The 19,974-nt window shown below is 34.2% G+C and overlaps 2 protein-coding genes across 2 annotated transcripts; both read right to left on the bottom strand.

Annotated features, from left to right (window-relative positions):
• Positions 1 to 3,919: 3,919 nt before the first annotated feature.
• On the bottom strand, positions 3,920 to 14,616 carry LOTGIDRAFT_173937 (hypothetical protein; the record flags this gene model as incomplete). Its single annotated transcript, XM_009051961.1, has 14 exons — positions 3,920 to 4,027; positions 4,838 to 4,957; positions 5,721 to 5,896; positions 7,593 to 7,658; positions 7,801 to 7,960; positions 8,176 to 8,210; positions 8,274 to 8,278; positions 8,367 to 8,371; positions 8,933 to 8,979; positions 9,735 to 9,993; positions 10,480 to 10,605; positions 11,421 to 11,633; positions 13,449 to 14,131; positions 14,550 to 14,616. 14 exons carry the CDS (start codon positions 14,614 to 14,616, stop codon positions 3,920 to 3,922), a joined length of 2,070 nt encoding a protein of 689 aa, XP_009050209.1.
• Positions 14,617 to 15,190: 574 nt separating this feature from the next.
• Positions 15,191 to 19,593, bottom strand: LOTGIDRAFT_238908 (hypothetical protein; the record flags this gene model as incomplete). Its single annotated transcript, XM_009051960.1, has 9 exons — positions 15,191 to 15,411; positions 15,676 to 15,725; positions 16,482 to 16,517; positions 16,689 to 16,737; positions 17,370 to 17,438; positions 17,954 to 18,107; positions 18,415 to 18,515; positions 18,845 to 19,149; positions 19,526 to 19,593. The coding sequence occupies 9 exons, from the start codon at positions 19,591 to 19,593 to the stop codon at positions 15,191 to 15,193; spliced, it is 1,053 nt and encodes a 350-aa protein (XP_009050208.1).
• Between the last annotated feature and the right edge of the window lie 381 nt (positions 19,594 to 19,974).

Here is a 19,974-nt window from a genome sequence, read left to right as displayed (position 1 = left end):
CAGCGGCATTAGCCTGCTTCATTTCTATTTCCAACTGTCGAGGGATCTTTAACGTGCACAGCCTGTAGCACACGGGGCTTCGATTTATTGTCCCATTCGAACGACTAAACACTTTTTCCATGTCAGCCCCTCTCATCTGCATCACTGACAAGGGTGAAACTGGGTTGCGATTTTAGATCAGAAGTCTGTGGTTCTTGCAATTCCACTAAAACTTAGTGTTTTATTATGTCATAATTGCAAAAGCTGCTAATGATGTATAAGAACTATATAGTGTTAGTGATATCATAAACTGCCCACTGTGAAATTTGCAGGAACCATAGACTTCTGTTTGAAACTTGGAATGGTGCAAATCGATCCCCGATATACATACAAATTTTAGAAAACCTCTTTACTATCCCTTTTAATAATACAATTATAAAAGGAAAAATCTAGAAATCTAGAAAATATATAATTTTTTCTCTTATTGTGTTGTTTTTAATACTGTAGTAAATAAGGAAAATAAAATACAAATATTATAAGAGATCAAGACTAACGTCCAAGATGTCACAACTTCACATTATGAGAAATTTGATTGGTTCAAAATCATTACTTAAATAAGATTGTTAAGAGGTTTTCTATATTTTTTATGTGTATCAGGGAAACTGATAGCATCTATTTGCACTATTTCCATTTTATCAGATATGTGGTCTCTGCAATTCCACTAAAACTAAGTGTTTGATGACTTCACTAATCATGTAATATGCTTTATCACATAAGCGATTAGTGACATCATAAAACACTTAGTTTTAGTGGAATTGCAGAGACCACATATCTGATCAAAATTAGAATGGTACAAATTGATTCTATCAGTGTTCCCGATACACATAACAATTCAAGAAAACCTCTTACAATCCTTAATAAAATAGACCAATCAGAATAATCAAAACAGTGTAAAATTATGATATTTTAGACAAATAGTCAATGAATGAGATTAATTTATTTGCAACAAAATTTAAAAAAAAAATATATAAAAATTGTGCTTTTCAGCTGATATATTTGCTTCAAGTTGAAACAAAATTTATTGTCTGCATTTCAAATTGTGATCTTTATGACAAAAAGCCAACAAAAATTTGATTCTTATTTCCCCTAAAAATTAAAAGAAATTAAGACCTATAAAAAATTGTGCTCTTCCATTTTCTACCATTTTCGAATCCTCAAAATTTATTATCTGCATTTCAAATTGTGATCTTTCTGACAGACCTTTCTAAGCAACAGAATTAAAAAAAAACTATAAAAATTGTACTATATGCTGACACATTTGCTACCAGTCGAAACACACATCATTTATTATCTGCATTTTAAATAATCTATAATTATGTGTTTTTCTAATAAAATTTGATTATATATATTTATAATAAATTAATATGTCACAATATAATACAGTTTAACAGTGGTGAACAATGACAGATGGATGCTAGGCAAAATGTCATCAGATATAGCAATGGATAATTTCAAGCACACATCTAACCTAAAGTTTCATGGTGTGGTAAGAAAGTTTATTTGATGAGGGCCACGCTTACATACACCAATGCCATTTTCCAAAATAATACCAATGTCAGATCCAATCCAAACTAAGTTCACACAAACCAATGCCAGATGACATCCAAACATAGGTTCCACCCATGTCAGCTCCCACATGATACCAATGTCAGATCCAATCCAAACTAGGCTCACACAAACCAATGTCAGATGACATCCAAACTTAGCTTCCACCAATGTCAGCTCCTACATGATACCAATGTCAGATCCAATCCAAACATAGCTTCCACCCATGTCAGCTCCTACATGATACCAATGTCAGATCCAATCCAAACATAGCTTCCACCAATGTCAGCTCCTACATGATACCAATGTCGGATCCAATCCAAACATAGCTTCCACCAATGTCAGCTCCTGCATGATACCAATGTCAGATCCAATCCAAACATAGCTTCCACCAATGTCAGCTCCTACATGATACCAATGTCAGATCCAATCCAAACATAGCTTCCACCAATGTCAGCTCCTACATGATACCAATGTCAGATCCAATCCAAACATAGCTTCCATCCATGTCAGCTCCTACATGATACCAATGTCAGATCCAATCCAAACATAGCTTCCACCAATGTCAGCTCCTACATGATACCAATGTCGGATCCAATCCAAACAGAGCTTCCACCAATGTCAGTTCCTACATGATACCAATGTCAGATCCAATCCAAACATAGCTTACACCAATGTCAGCTCCTACATGATACCAATGTCAGATCCAATCCAAACAGAGCTTCCACCCATGTCAGCTCCTACATGATACCAATGTCAGATCCAATCAAAACATAGCTTCCACCAATGTCAGCTCCTACACAATACCAATGTCAGATCCAATCTAAACCTCGCTTGCAAAGTATCAATTCCAAATGCAATTACTGTCTCATTTCTAACTCTGGTAACCGGGCACAAATGTCGGATTCAATCCAAACAAGGCTTACGGCCTACCAATGTCAGATTTAATCCAACCTAGGCAAACAAATGTTATTTCTAACATGGTACCAATGTCAGAGCTAATCAAAAGTACAATCACACATCAATGTCAGATCTTATCCTAGCTCTGCTTGAATAGAACCATTGTCAAATCCAATCCAATATGGGATTACTACATACACCAATGTCAGATCCAATCTATATCTGAGCCTTTTATAGTACTAACTAGATTTAATCCAAACAAGGTTTCAATAACAGTTTCTAGAAGTGGCCCTTCTTTTTTTCACCAATGTCAGATCTAACCCAGTAAGTTACTAATGTCAGATCCAACATAGTACCAATGTCAGATCCAACACAGAACCAGTACCAATGTCAGATCCAACAGTACAAATGTCAGATCCAACATCGTATCAATATTAATTCTAAACAGTACCAATGTAAAATTCAACAGTACCAATTATGTCAGATCCCAACATAGTACCAAATGTCAGATCCAACAGTACAAATGTCAGACCCAACATAGCACCAAATGTCAGATCCCAACATAGCACCAAATGTCAGATCCAACAGTACAAATGTCAGACCCAACATAGTACCAATGTCAGATCCAACACAGTACCAATGGGAGTTCCCATCCAAACTAAGCTTTCACACACAAACCTCTGTTTGGTGCTCAGACATCAACATCTATTAGTGTTCAGCACATACAAAAACACAGCCAAAATGATAAACAAAAGTCTTGTCTTAATGTTGCACTCTAAAAATTCAACACCTGTGAAACACACAAATTACACTCACACATTCACTTCAATGAAACTTTGGACTATTAGGATATCTGGAACACACTACTATAGTACCATCATGTCTTTTATTAGCTAGTATAACTTTAACAATGCTCCTGTAGTTTAGGAAGCAAAAACACACCACACCTGTATTACCCATTTCACTTTGAAAGCATTTGACCCAAGGGGCTCTTGATAATAGATGTACTGTACATATAAAATTGTGATTTGGAGCTTCACTTTGTTGCTGGTGCTATTGAGTATGCTTGCTCCAAAATACCTGGTGCCACTCTGCAACCTTTTATGAGTTCACATGGCATTTTCAGAATGTAATATCTAGATGATGATCACTCACTGTAATAATCTTCAACTTTAGGCCTGCACAGTTAGTCTTTTAGGTCTGGATCAGGGCTGTTAATTTTAGAATTTCCCTACCGGACAATTTTTGTACGTAATCAAGATTCTACAAATTTTGCAAAGAAAATATCCTAAAGATCTGAATTACAGTCAGTCATATGAAGTTCCAATCAGATATGACTGGCAAAACGGATAAATCAACAGCCTGGTCTATATATGACAGATAGCTGGAGAGGGGAAACTAAAATACAGTGTAATTCACTCTTCAAGAAATGTCACTACGTTTTATCTGCATGTGGACCTACTATATGATCAGCTAGTTTAGCAAATTTGCTGACTAAATCCATGGAACTTTCATTCAACATGGACTGAAATGATGTTTCCACCTGAAAGTATACAAAATTGATTTTGTTGCATATTTTTGCAATGGGTTATTTAATTTATTTCTAGATCTCACAACAGTTACGCTGTTAATATTAAAGGGACAGATGCGCAATTCTGGGGGGGTTGATCTGTCTTTAACTTTCAAACGTGGATAATTCTGGACAAACATGGATTTGAAGGCTCCAATTTCCACGTTGAATGTGTGAACTCTATTACTGCCTGGCTTTTCTGAGACTAAAGTATGATTGGTCAAAAAATGGCGCACCTGTCCTTTTAAGGCAAAGTATGTTTACATTAATGCTATCCTGAAACTGAAATTAATACCTTGACGTTATCAAGCACTATTCTCAAATCAAGGAATGCAGCAATTTGATTGGATTGTACGCTAGCGAATTCAGCCAATCAGAGACCTAAATAGATATACTGTTTTATTATTTACAGACTCTCTGTTGAGGGTTCTGATTGGATGTAATTTAACCAAATTGCTGCGATGCTGCACTTACATTTAATTCCTTCGTGATACAAGAAAAGTGACTAATGATGTCAAGGTATTAGACACATTTCATAATGACTTGACAGTTTATTAACTCGGTATCTTTTTGCAGAGTCCACATAGCTAGTAAAGCTCTTTTTGATGTTATTATTGTTATAATATATTAATCAGGCCCTGTATTCCTGAAACGATCTTAGCGCTAGGATGTCCTAGGCTTTTATCTTCTAAAAATGATTCTGGGACATCCTAGCGCTAACATCGTTTCGGGATACAGGGCCTGTTTTCCCCCCTAAAAATGCGGTTTTAAAAAATAACTTACAATAGAGTCTTGAGAATGTTCACTGAAGATATTATGTGGTGGAACAATACTAGGCTGAACTGCTGTAGTTTTTTTAGTTGGGGTTTCTGTTAAAAAACTACTTAATGATATGTCTTGAGACTGTAAATATAACACGATATAATGACTTATAATCCAAATATCTAAACAAAATCAGTATGAAAATCTTGCAAATATCCAGTAAAAACAAGTGCCTTGTTCCTTACTGAAACTAGCCAAGGATAACAACACATGTTCATGCAAATCCTGTCTACCAACAGGTTCTTAGCCAAAACACTTGGCATTGATCTTTCCTGAACTATCTGTACCCAGTGTCGAAATCAAATAATGATGAAAGATGACTTATCCAATGTCACCAGACTTTCACATGCTGACTGAGATTGGAACCCACAGTCACTGGTTGTTTTATAACCACTATTTAATGATTAATATGCACTCTTCTCCAGCCATCTTGAAAAATAGCTTAGTCTGTGAACCCAAAGCCATTTCAGCTCTACACTATATACACCCAATAGGATTTGATTAGGCCCAATAAGTATTTGTTTCACACCCAAATCAAATCAGATTATGCTAATCGACATTTTTGTTTTAACTCTAATTCTAAGCGACCAAGCCTACTTGCAAGGTGGTTTGACGGATTTGGTTTTGATTAGGCAAGATGGCGGCTTGCGGAAAAGATGATAACATGTGAGTTCAATGACTTAAACGGGAGCACCAACTCTTTTTCTGACGGCGGCCATTTTCTAATCAGTTTTCAACTCTCAAATCTGATTTGATTAGGACATAACCTAATAGATAGATAATCAAATCCGAATAGGTTGAAACAAATACGCTTTTAATCAAGTACAATCCAGGAACAACATACCTCTCCGTTCAACCACTGAGCATCAGAAGTTGAGAATCCGAGTTTAAGTAAGGTAGGATTAGGTGGTGAGAGTTGATTTCTATCTGTTTGATATGTTGGTGTTTTTAATGTTGGTGTCAACATTCCAGGTTCAGACTTAACAGGAGTTTGAACTTTAACAGGAGTCCCTAGAAAATCTGCAAAATAAATTGATAGCATAATGACTGACTATATATACAATTATGGCATAGTGTTTGTGATTCTGAAATTTTGATATGCTGTTGAGAAATGACATTACTGTTTGCACTTCATTGCATTTGCTTAAGATATTTACTGGATTTGTCAAAGACAGTGACAGAATTTGCTTAAGATAGTGATTAAATTTGCTGAAGATATTGACTGAATTTGCTAAAGATTGTGATTAAATTTGCTGAAGATATTGACTGAATTTGCTAAAGATTGTGATTAAATTTGCCAAAAATATTGACTGAATTTGCTAAAGATTGTGATTAAATTTGCCAAAAATATTGACTGAATTTGCTAAAGATTGTGATTAAATTTGCTGAAGATAGTGACTGAATTTGCTAAAGATTGTGATTAAATTTGCCAAAAATATTGACTGAATTTGCTAAAGATTGTGATTAAATTTGCTAAAAATATTGACTGGATTTTCTAAAGATAGTGATTAAATTTGCCAAAAATATTGACTGAATTTGCTAAAGATAGTGATTAAATTTGCTGAAGATAGTGACTGAATTTGCTAAAGATTGTGATTAAATTTGCCAAAAATATTGACTGAATTTGCTAAAGATTGTGATTAAATTTGCTAAAGATAGTGACTGGATTTTCTAGAGATAGTGATTAAATTTGCTGAAGAAAGTGACTGAATTTGCTAAAGATTGTGATTAAATTTGCCAAAAATATTGACTGAATTTGCTAAAGATTGTGATTAAATTTGCTAAAGATAGTGACTGGATTTTCTAAAGATAGTGATTAAATTTGCTGAAGATAGTGACTGAATTTGCTAAAGATAGTGATTAAATTTGCTGAAGATAGTGACTGAATTTGTTAAAGATTGTGATTAAATTTGCCAAAAATATTGACTGAATTTGCTAAAGATTGTGATTAAATTTGCTAAAGATAGTGACTGGATTTTCTAAAGATAGTGACTGAATTTGCTAAAGATTGTGATTAAATTTGCTGAATATAATGACTGAATTTGCTGAAGATAGTGACTGAATTTGCTAAAGATAGTGATTAAATTTGCTAAAGATAGTGATTAAATTTGCTGAAGATAGTGACTGAATTTGCTAAAGATAGTCATTTAATTAACTGTAGAGAGCAATTAAATTTGCCGAAAATAGTGACTGAATTTGCTAAAGATAGTGACTGAATTTGTCAAAGACAGTGACTGACTTTGCTAAAGATAGTGATTAAATTTGCTGAAGATAGTGACTGAATTTGCTAAAGATAGTGATTAAATTTGCTGAAGATAGTGACTAAATTTGCTTGAGATAGTCATTGAATTTACTGAAGAAAGTGATTAAATTTGCCGAAAATAGTGACTGAATTTGCTAAAGATAGTCATTGAATTTACTTAAGATAGTGACTGAATTTACTTAAGATAGTGACTGAATTTGCTAAAGATATTGACTGCATTAATCAAAATTGGTGACTGAATTTGCTTAAGATAGTGATTGAATTTACTGAAGAAAGTGATTAAATTTGCCGAAAATAGTGACTGAATTTGCTAAAGATAGTGACTGAATTTACTTAAGATATTGACTGAATTGCTAAAGATAGTGACTGAATTTGCTACAGATGGTCACTGAATTAGCTTATGAAGATGATGAAATTTGCAACAGAAGTATATTGAATTTAACAAAGACTCACTTGAGAATCCTGAATTTGAATTAACTAAAGCTATATCTAATAATTTCTCTGCAGTACTGTTATCACCTGAAATAAACAATAGAAACTATTCAAATAAAACTAAAATGATATGAAATGAATGGAGTTTTACATCCTACAGAGTATCCACAAGCAAGGACATCAATTAATCTATCTTTGACATAATTTCAAATAACAAGTGAATACATACCAGCTGATGGGGCAGGTAATGACATATCTAATAATGTTGATAAATTAGGTGGTGACGTCTGCTGTATAGTACGCCTTATCTGATCTTTACTTGGTGATGATAGAAGGGGAGTTAATCCATCCGTTGATGTTGTCACTGCATTGTCCATTGACAGAATTTGCTGAAATTTAAAGGTGAATGTATGCATCAAATCATTTTTGAACATACCTGTTCTAAGATTTTTTTTAAATGCCTGTTCTAGAAAAAAGCCGTTTTAATCATGCCTGTTCAAGAAAAAAGGGACCCAATTTGAATACGCCTGTTCTAGAAAAAAAAAACCCATTTAAATACACCTTGTAATCATGCCTGGAAAAGAAAATAGCTATTTAAACATACCTGTTCTAGAAAAAAGCTATATGAACATACTTGTTCTAGAAAAAAAAAACTATGTGAACATACCTGTTCTAGAAAAAAAAAAAGTTACTTGAACATACCTGTTCTAGAAAAAAAAAAGCTATTTGAACATACGTGTACCAGAAAGAGCTATTTGAACATACCTGTTCTAGAAAAAGGCTATTTGAACATACCTGTTCTAGAAAAAGGCTATTTGAACATACCTGTTGAAGATTTTCATCATATTGAATATTAACTGATAAACTTTCTGAAGTAGGTTGAGTGATAAATGTTTGTCCTGTATCTGAAATAAAGGTTTTTCACATTGACCAGACCAGAGTTAATTTTGGGGAACCTGACTGCCGAAGACATGTTTTTATTATGGTCCCGGGAGCACTTTAATAGAATAGGCGGAGGTAATTTTGAAATAAACTATCGATTATCATTATGGCATAACAACGATAATCGATTTTTCCATAATTATTCCTAACACTAATCAGACCGCACTAAATATATTCTATTATTACAAAAATTTTCTTTTGGAAAACCCTTTGAGATGCTTAGGTGAAGGTTCTTGCCTATGCGCTTCCACAGAGCTGTCTCATTTTGAATTCGACATTGACAATGTGGCTCCTATTTGTATCCCTAATCTCGGGAGGCTGGCACAGCCACTGGATGCTTTACGAGCATGATCCTCGATTGAATCACGTATTGTGTTCTATTGATGTTGGAATATCAGGAACAACTTACCAATACTAACTGGTTGTGTTACTGGAACTGATATTGTTGACTGATTTTCTGAAATTCCTGAAATATAGTGCAGAATGCAGCATTTATCATAATCTATAGCAATCTGGTCTGAGGATTGAAGTGGATTAGGCGCTAATGACTATATCGTGGGTGATCACTTGAAACCTAGTATAACGATATATGAAATTACTTTTCGGGAAAAGCAAAAAATATTTGTACGTGTATATTGTTAAACGGATACTACGTCTTAGAATACACTGGTCCAATGGCTAGCATTTATGTTTAATAGTCACCATTGGTTAAATAAGTATGCATCCCACACTTTATCAAGTTTGAAAAAGCGACAATAAAACTATAATCATAGTACAGTATATGAGTTTTCATCCATAGAAAAAGGAACATTGACCCTGGTATAATAATATATTTTACGAGGTTTTAAATATACGTGTTATTTAATTAGTGCTTTTTGAGTTATTTACAATCAAGCAAAGAATAAGAGGTTTTCATCACAAGATCCGTGCTTTTACGAGCTTTCGAACGGTACCAAAAAGTCAAAATAACCAAATATATCATATACATAATAATATAATTCTGAACACACATGGATTTGAAGGTTCAAATTTCGACAGTGAGCTGAAAAAACCATTACTGATTGGCTTAGCTAAAAAAAAATTCAATTTCTGAGACTAAAATAGGCCAAAAAAAAGGTGCACTTGTCCCTTTAAGGCATCCAATGTCCTAAAACAAACCAAATTTAAACAAACATAGAAGGAGTCCAGTAATCATCAGTTGATGATGAAAAACAAACTTACCAATAATAGGAACTATGGGTGGACTAGGTTGTGCTTGTTGTAAAGATGAATTAAGACTGATGGGTGAATATGGTTGAGTTATAACACCACCTGGTTGTGATAAGGGTATGGTTGTGTTGGTGATGAGTGGCTGTTGGTTGTTATTCATGGTTGGTAAGATACTATATTGGTCTTTAGTAGTTTTTGGTAACAATGTCCGCTGTATAATGATGGACTTGTTCTTCTGTTTCTTTCGTTTTCTTGGAATAAGAAAATTTGACTGAAAAACAGAAACATTTCATCTTAAAATGGGCAGAAGTATAAGGTTTTAGTCTATAGCAGTCTTACTAAAATTAGATCAAACTTTCGCTTTGTTTTTTTATTAGTTTATATTTTTAGTATAGCCACTTCAGTTAGGGTCTATCTACCAGAGAATTGAACATTCGTCAAATTAACCTTTTGACCTAACCTGATGACCTTTGCTTTAACTAATCAAATTTAACTGGATCAATTTGGAATGTGCAATGAAAAGGCTCGTTTTCTATTTTCACTTTCAGTGGACTTGATAAACTAGTCTAAGCTCCTGAAAATACACCTTTTGATTGTGTCAAAGTGCCAACACTGAAAAAGGCGTAAATTTGATTCCTGAAAGCAGGTTAGGTCAAAAGATGAATTTGATGAGTGTTCAAGACTTCGATCGTTAATCTCTACTGTGAAGTGGCTCTACTAAAAATACAAAATAATACAAAAAAATAAAATAACTGACCTTAGGTTCTGGAGGACGTATTAACTGACTGACTGTAGCTTGAGACACGTGTGATGGTGGTTGATTATGACGTAAGGGTACTGCCATTGGAACTCTAAATACACCATTCTGAGGCGATAAAGGCATCTGTAATATATATTGTCATTTTAATAGTCAAATCTTTCAAAGGAATGAAGTATGGTGATATTGTATCGTGTACATTCTAAAATATTTAATAATTCTCTGAAATATCACAGTCTTGTGACAACAAAAATCTTCAAGTAGCATGGTTATGACAAATTTTACAATATGTGACCCTGCACATCGTTTCAGGTATTAAGATGCACTGCCAAGTAAATGAAATGAAAATGAAATGAATGGAGTTTTACTTCCTACTTTTCTGCACCATTAACTGCCAAGTAATAAACTGGCAGTGAAGTATTAAAGGGGACTCAAATCTGGATATTAAATTCACTATATCTTCTATAACGGAGAAAGCTATTGAGATGGAATTGGTATCAAAATGTAGCTGATGATGCAAGGAATCCAAATATACTAATAGCTATACATACACCAAATGCTACTTGGTTTGATGTGCGCGGTCACATATGTAATTTTTTACAGTAGGCATGGGAAAAGGCTTTTCTTCAGAAGATTTTTTCGGGGAGGTTTCCAGACATACATTTTGGTCCTCTTTATTAGGTGATTAAAATACTATGCAAAGAACTATTCAAGCCAGCTATATGCTGTAGAGAAAATGGCGTATTTAGGGATGAGCCATTGGACCATGTCCCCTACGCCATACGGCTGTCAAAGGTCAATTTTGAAGTGAAAATTAACTTCTCTTCTGGCAGCACCCAGAACTCGAGGGGATTCAGACCTTCTGGCCTTGCCTCAGAGTGCCCTCAATTCCGCCCCACCCCCTCGCTCCCTTTCCTCAGCCCCTGTATAGAGATACATACCTGGTTTGCTATTACTGGATTAGAACATTGTACAACTGATATATCATGACCCATAATAGTACTAGCTACTTCACTAGTATCATTAGTATGATTATCAGTAGTTTTCACAGGTCTGTTCATACGACTAGTATTAGTACCCTTATTAGCTGTTTGTACTTTACTTCTGGACGCAATGGTACCGCACATAGAGCAGGCTGTTGTTTTAGATGTACCCTGAAACACAAGTTGATAATCATATTTTTAAAATTTTATCTTATACAACCTATTAGAATTGTCATAAAAATTAAATTCTTGAACTTGGTCAATAAACTCTTATTTATGACACCAGGTAAGTCCAGTGATGAAAATAAACTCTTATTTATGACACTAGGTAAGTCCACTGATGAAAATAAACTCTTATGACACCAGGTAAGTCCACTAATGAAAATAAACTCTTATTTATGACACCAGGTAAGTCCAGTGATGAAAATAAACTCTTAGTTATGACACCAGGTAAGTCCACTGGTAAAAATAAACTCTTATGACACCAGGTAAGTCCACTGATGAAAATAAACTCTTATTTATGACACTAGGTAAGTCCACTGATGAAAATAAACTCTTATGACACCAGGTAAGTCCACTAATGAAAATAAACTCTTATTTATGACACCAGGTAAGTCCAGTGATGAAAATAAACTCTTAGTTATGACACCAGGTAAGTCCAGTGATGAAAATTAACTCTTAGTTATGACACCAGGTAAGTCCACTGATAAAAATAAACTCTTATGACACCAGGTAAGTCCACTGATGAAAATAAACTCTTATTTATGACACCAGGTAAGTCCAGTGATGAAAATAAACTCTTAGTTATGACACCAGGTAAGTCCAGTGATAAAAATTAACTCTTATGACACCAGGTAAGTCCACTGATGAAAATAAACTCTTATTTATGACACTAGGTAAGTCCACTGATGTAAATAAACTCTTAGTTATGACACCAGGTAAGTCCACTGATGAAAATAAACTCTTATGACACCAGGTAAGTCCACTGGTAAAAATAAACTCTTATTTATGACACCAGGTAAGTCCACTGATGAAAATAAACTCTTATGACACCAGGTAAGTCGAGTGATGAAAATAAACTCTTATTTATGACACCAGGTAAGTCCACTGATGAAAATAAACTCTTATGACACCAGTTAAGTTCACTGATGAAAATAAACTCTTATGACACAAGGCAAGTCGACTGATGAAAATAAACTCTTATTTATGACACCAGGTAAGTCCAGTGATGAAAATTAACTCTTAGTTATGACACCAGGTAAGTCCACTGATAAAAATAAACTCTTATAACACCAGGTAAGTCCACTGATGAAAATAAACTCTTAGTTATGACACCAGGTAAGTCCAGTGATGAAAATAAACTCTTAGTTATGACACCAGGTAAGTCCAGTGATGAAAATTAACTCTTAGTTATGACACCAGGTAAGTCTACTGATAAAAATAAACTCTTATGACACCAGGTAAGTCCACTGATGAAAATAAACTCTTATGACACCAGGTAAGTCCACTGATGAAAATAAACTCTTATTTATGACACTAAGTAAGTCCACTGATGTAAATAAACTCTTAGTTATGACACCAGGTAAGTCCACTGATGAAAATAAACTCTTAGTTATGACACCAGGTAAGTCCACTGATAAAAATAAACTCTTATGACACCAGGTAAGTCCACTGATGAAAATAAACTCTTAGTTATGACACCAGGTAAGTCCACAGATAAAAATAAACTCTTATGACACCAGGTAAGTCCACTGATGAAAATATACAATCAGAACAAAACAAAAAAAAAACCTGAAATCCAAACAACATATTGGCGAAACAATAGTAGTAGCAGCTAATGAACTTTTCACAAGAGGAAATATATCAATCATAAGTGAGGAAGTATTTCATTATGAAAAGTGGTATCAGGTGTCTAGAAGAGTAAGCATACTAAATCACACAATGATATTAATACTAAATCCGTAAAGTAATTTGAATAAGACTTACTGATTTAGATTTGGAACCAGAAAAGTCTGAGAATTCTGTAGCTGCCAGATGTGCCAATCTCCGTAGCATATTGGCCAGTTTATGTGTTAAATTATCATTGGAAACTGTTTTGGGACACCAATCATATTCCAAAATTAACTTTTTATCTTTTCCACACATCAACATTAATTGGGCAAGGGTCACAGTTTTTCCTGTCTCCGAACTCCACCCTTGTTTTGAAGATTCGTAAAGTTTTTGGAGTTTCTCCTGCATTGAATCCTCAGTTTCATCACAGTTAGCTTTCTTTGGTGGTGTGGTTACAGTTTGTTTTGGGCTCTCACTCGCGGAATCCTTTGTGGAAGGTTTAGTGTCACTAGGCACAGAAGATGTGTCCGGTTTGTGTTCGTGATTTGAGAACAGGTCATCTGGAAATACAGCATTTTCATCCCCCAGAAAAGGGCTACTCTCTGAAATAAAAGATGGTCCTTCCTCTCCTGAAAGTTTGACACTTATTTTGTTCACTTTAGGTGACTCAGATTCGCTAGATAGGTCTATATTGGGTTTATTTTGTTCCTCTGCTGGTATGATAGAAGATGCTGTTGTTGCTACAGGTTGAGCTGTTGCTGTAGGTTGAGCTGTTGTTGCTGTCTGAGTTGCAGTCACTGTTGCTGTTGAAGTTTTACCTTTATTAGTAGATGGCGAATCTAGAAAAAACAATGGAATATCATAAAATATAGAGCAATAAATGTCACTGTTAACATTTGGGAAAAAAATCAAGGTTCCCACAGGAATAAAAATCCCTTCAAGCAAATCACAACCAGTCTCCTTGCTTTCAGTTTCAACTCCTGCTATGAAACTCCAGTTCCAGTTACCACAGATATAATACTTGAGCCACAAACTGGGAAAATTCAAAACAAAGACAAAAATAGTCTATTATGGTTTGAAACAAGAAATGACGACCGATAGGTGGACCGACAGGGGCAACTGCAATATATGTCTACAATTCCATGTGAGCATATAAAAAATTTATCGTCAACAACTGACTGGATATTGGCAAAAAGTAGCTAATGATATCCAGAGAGTAAAAATCAGTAACCAAATAGGTAAAGTCTATGTACTTACTGAACTGGAAGTGTTCTTTATAATTGGAGAGAGTTAAATCTAACTTGGGTACCGTTTGTGGTAACATAGTTATGAGTTGATTTAGTTTACAGTTTTTACTAGGAAAGATAGTCAATATATCTTGATTACATTCATTAATATCTAAATTAGATAGCTAGAGAATATTGTTAAGGACATTATTGATTTGAGTCTTGAATATAATGTAAATAGTCTTCTAACGTACTAGAAATACAGGAAAAAGGCATAATTTCTTCAAAATACCTCAAACTGGGAATTTCACTTTCTATTCTATCTGTTTCTTTTCTATACAATATGGCCGAGTCTGAAGAAAAGACAAGCCGTCTTTATAACTTTCAAACATGAATAATTCTGGACATACATGGATCTGAAGGCTGAAATTTTGACGGTAAGCACTGAGCAGTGAATACTATAACTTTTTCTGAAACTAAGGTACCATTGGTCCAACAATGGTGAACTTGTCCCTTTAAAATTTTACATGCTAAACCTGCAGTCAATCAAGAGTCCATATTCTTCAATTTGAAAATTTTGTCACTAGCAAAATGGCTAATAAAAACAAGGGAGCGAGGACTTCACTGACCCACCTCCTAAGCTGCCATCTTTTGCGAAACAGGAAATGCAATTCAATAATTAGTACAAAAGGATACTGAGCGTTCACGATGAGATTTCCATTTCTTGTTCAGATATTCCAATATGGCGCCTAAAGTTCTGTCGGACATTAAAGACATCTTGACTCTAGGATTGTGGGACATGGCCTGAACTCTGGACCAGGATTTATTATTTCGTGGACAAATCTCCACATTTATTCTTTCTGGTAGCTGATGAGTCTGACTATCTTTATTATCTGAAAAAAGGAACACAAATAGCTCATCTTTTGGGTGGGGACAACATTTCATAAATCATATCCAAATATAGATCAATAAAAGTGTGCAATGGGGAAAATTTTGAGTCCCATTTGCCTACCCTTTTTTATTTCAAACTACTCTGGGTTTTTAAGCTTCCTTCGAATTTACCTTATGGAACATCTGTCAGAGTATTATCCAGTATCTTGGAGAAAGGTGCTTAAAAGTTACAGTTAAAGAGTTTCTAACATGAAAAATATTCTCACCAACAAGTCCATTAATTTTCTTCAGAGCACTACAAACTGGTGTTTTTATTCTAAAATACACAGAAAGATCAAAATGACTATCTCCATGAGATCAAATTATATCCATGTGATACAAGTTATATCCATGTGATCAAGTTATATCCATGTGATCAAGTTATATCCATGTGATCAAGTTGATCAAGTTATATCCATGTGATCAAATTATATCCATGTGATCAAGTTATATCCATGTGATCAAGTTATATCCATGCGATCAAGTTGATCAAGTTTTATCCATGTGATCAAGTTATATCTTTGTGATCCAGTTATATTCATGTGATTAAGTTGATCAAGTTATATCCATGTGATCAAGTTATATCTTTGTGATCAAGTTATATCCATGTGATCAAGTTATATCCATGTGATCAAATTATTTCCTTGTGATCAAGTTATATCTTTGTGATCAAGTTATATCCATGTGATTAAGTTGATCGAGTTATATCCATGTGATCAAGTTATATCCATGTGATCAAGTTATATCCTTGTGATCAAGTTATATCTTTGTGATCAAGTTATATTCATGTGATTAAGTTGATCAAGTTATATCCATGTGATCAAGTTATATTCATGTGATCAAGTTATATCCATGTGATCAAGTTATATCCATGTTATCAAGTTATATCCATGTTATCAAGTTATATTCATGTGATCAAGTTATATCCATGTGATTCAAGTGACACCAATGCTATATATAATGAGATACATGACACCAGTGCTATTATTGACAGCGACATCTGGTTATCAACTGAATTAGATTTTACACTTACTTTTTCTTCTTGCCTTTAACTTTATATGTTGTATACCTAAAATGTTAAAATACACATACCCGTAATGCCAGTGATGTAAATTCTGAGAATTTTTCTGCAGTTAGCAGGGTTGTGAAATTTCTTGGAATGTATCAAGCATACTTCTTTAAATTTCAATTGGCATTTGATACCAATATCTAAGATGGGTGATAACAATAGAAGCCTTACCCTTTATTGATCAAATCATTTAACTTGACAGCTGTTCTCTCATTTAGACCTGTATAATAGAAAAAATAATGAAAACCATCTAAATTTATTTTTGTATAGAGGGACGACAGGAAAACAGATTGTCTGGGTTGTATAGCAGGCGTTAGAATTCTGTAGAAGATCAGGCCAGTCAGGATCTCAATGATGCATAGAGGAATCCGTAAAAAGTAAAATATTCCCCTAATAACTGACTAAAGCAGAGATGTTGATTATAAGAAGATTTTAATACCACAAAACGTTTCGGGTAAAAAGCACACTTCCTCCGTTGTGTAACAGATTGTATAAAAAATTCCTTATATTGGCAAATGGAATTATTAAACGCATGCGTGAAACGTGAGACGGGAATACTTTGCCAGGTAATGGCTTAATTATACCACGTCCGGAATATTTGTATGGGTACTGTATTGTACCAAGAAATAATTGAAATATTAAAAGATATCAATGTACAAAAAAGGTTAATAAAAATATTTACTAAATTTCTATTTATGACAATACTATAGTTATATCTTTTTGCAATGTAAGTTTACAAATGCAATTCCTACACAGAGCAGGTAATGTATATTATGCTGTAGCATCACAAGATGGACTGATCCTGACGTGTGGTAGCTTTTATTGAATGGAGCTTTTGCCAAAAGCTGTTACCTTTAATAGATTTACGAAAGACACCGTAATTTATCAAACCATAAATTTCTTGAGCTTCTTTTCTTATATCTATAAAAAATACGGGTCTTTAAAATCATGTAAAAACCACCAAAATATGACTAACAAATAAGAAAGTGACAGCAGGTGTTTCTGCAAAATCAGCATACCGTGTTTTCCAAGAAGCAATTTGTGTTTGATAATCCTAAAAAGTCCAATTAAAGATGGGTTCCCTTATTTTCATTTATGAAAATGAAAATGCTTATACTTATATGAATAGAAAGTAGAGGTGTTCTAATGACTTGGAAAAATACCAGTTTGTCTTACATGTCCATAATAAATTCATAATCAGCTAAATTAGAAGAGAATTACAAGCAGAATTCCAATGAGTGACCGATCAAGAAAGGTCAAAACGTCTTTTTTTTTTGTTTATCCAGACTGTATATATATGATTAAGAATACATGATAATTCATTAGAAACACCAATAAATCCAATAGTTTGCTTAATTTGACACTAAAAAATAAGGAAAACCATCTTTAAATATCCTAAATTTCAAAAACTAAATAACAGTTAAGTTAAGAGTTACCTTTAGTAATTGTAACAAATTTAGTAATTTTATGCCATGTACGATAATACAAAAAGCGAACTTGATCTTTCCTCTTTAACAGTTCTGGTGGTAAACCTCTTCTTTTACCTCTCTGTACTAACATATTCTGGATAGCATCAAAATCTTTACCATACTGAAAATACAATCCATGAATTTCACATTTTACCAAGTAGGGCTTTATACCCCCACTTCATTTCCAAAATATTACTTTTTATACATTTTTTGCCCCCCGAAAATGAGTCACAATGCACCAAATTAATGTTATTTTCAATTCAGCCTCAACAGTTGTCCCACCATTAGGTCAGTCTGCCCCCCTATTTGTACTCCTAGTCCAAGGAAGTCTGGTGCCACCACTGAATTATGAGCATGTCTATCATGACTTCATTTGAAAGAAGTCACAATTTTTTTTCCAATTCATAAGATATCTATTGTTAGTATACCTCAAACAGTGCCTCAAAGAAAACATTTTTATCTTCAATGCTCCACAGTTCCCATGCTCTCTTAGTTTTAGTTGAAGGTGTAGTAGCTTTAGGCTCCTTGGCTGAAATCAAAGAAAAAATAATCATGAAACACATACCGGTAACTCAAGTGAAATTGTATAACCAATTGACACCAAATTACCAAGCATAATTCTGTCTTCTTGAGCATTTTTTCTAACTGACTAGTCCAAAGCATAAAAAACAAATCTATTTTTATTTTCCAAGAAATTTTCATGTTAAGACGTCAAGACAGGATCAATGCGAAGTACTGTGAACTGCATGGAATTATCACACATTTAGCCAATAATTCCAACAATATGACATCCGTTCTAGTTCTACATATAATCAACATTGTCATTTTGTGGTGTTTCTTGCCTAAAATATAGCCTACCTGTTGCCACACTCTGCTTTTTAACTGGGGATTCAGGGGGGCTATAATCCTTCCTTGTTTTTCGAATAACTCTTGAACTTGTTCTCAGTGGTACTGCTGCTGTGGGTGTCGAAGGGGTGGGTATCTTTTTATCCCCCTCGGTCACTACGATACTTTGGTCTTCACTCTCAGAACGGCTGATGTGTCGACTACGCCGTTCAACTGTCATACAAATCGAACTCGATGAAGTAGCCGAGGGTGCCACTGTCTTGGCATCGTCAGTTGCACCTTGTTCTTTTTCCTCATTCTCTATACTGCCAGGCACCCTGAAAGACGAAATCATATTCCTAATTCAATTGTGCCATTCAACATGCAACAGGATAACAGTACAGTAATCTTTAGTGTCAATAAAAACATGAAATTATGGATCGAATAAATTCAACATGGCGGCTCCATTTTTAGATTGTGTGTGAATGGGTTTGTTTACGTTTGTAAATAAACGTATTTTGAGACGACAGTCGATTTTCATACGCAGAATTTCACTGGGGCATACGGCAGAGAATGTTTAAAACCCGTAAAAGTACAACAAACACCTCTTGTTTTACTAAATTGCAAGCAGGAAAAACATTATGATTTGACAAAGATGGCGGTTACCTTCACAAAATTTGTTCTACTCGAGTCGAACAAATGTTTAAAACTTACCGATTTCCTGGTGCATCTTTTGCTACACTTTCCTCATTTACAACTTTTCTACGTTTAGCTAAAGGCATAGATCTACATTGAGGGGTTTCTGTTGAATAAAAATGTTCATAAGCATCACAAATATCCAGAGGTGATCGGCTGCACGCAAAGCTCTTTGTAAGTTACTGCCCAACTGGTTCAACCCACTTCCCATCCTGCGAAATCCTGGCCGCAATTTTCCTCAAACCGCCGACAAGATAAGCTTCAATTTTCAAACGCAAACTAATGAAGACAAAATATATTTTTTTAATATTTACTCAGATAAGTGATTTGTTATTAAATATATTTGTCAAGTTGTGACGATTTGGTTTTTTAAAAGAATTCAACAAAAAATTCACCAAAATCAAAGCAACTGAATCGACTAAAAAAATATTTTTTAAAAAAATTATCGACATAAGGATTGATATCAA

Source organism: Lottia gigantea, assembly GCF_000327385.1.
Source record: "Lottia gigantea unplaced genomic scaffold LOTGIsca_176, whole genome shotgun sequence".
Classification (NCBI taxonomy): Eukaryota; Metazoa; Mollusca; class Gastropoda; family Lottiidae; genus Lottia; species Lottia gigantea.
Note: the sequence above shows the minus strand (reverse complement) of the source record. Positions and strands in the feature narration are given on the sequence as shown.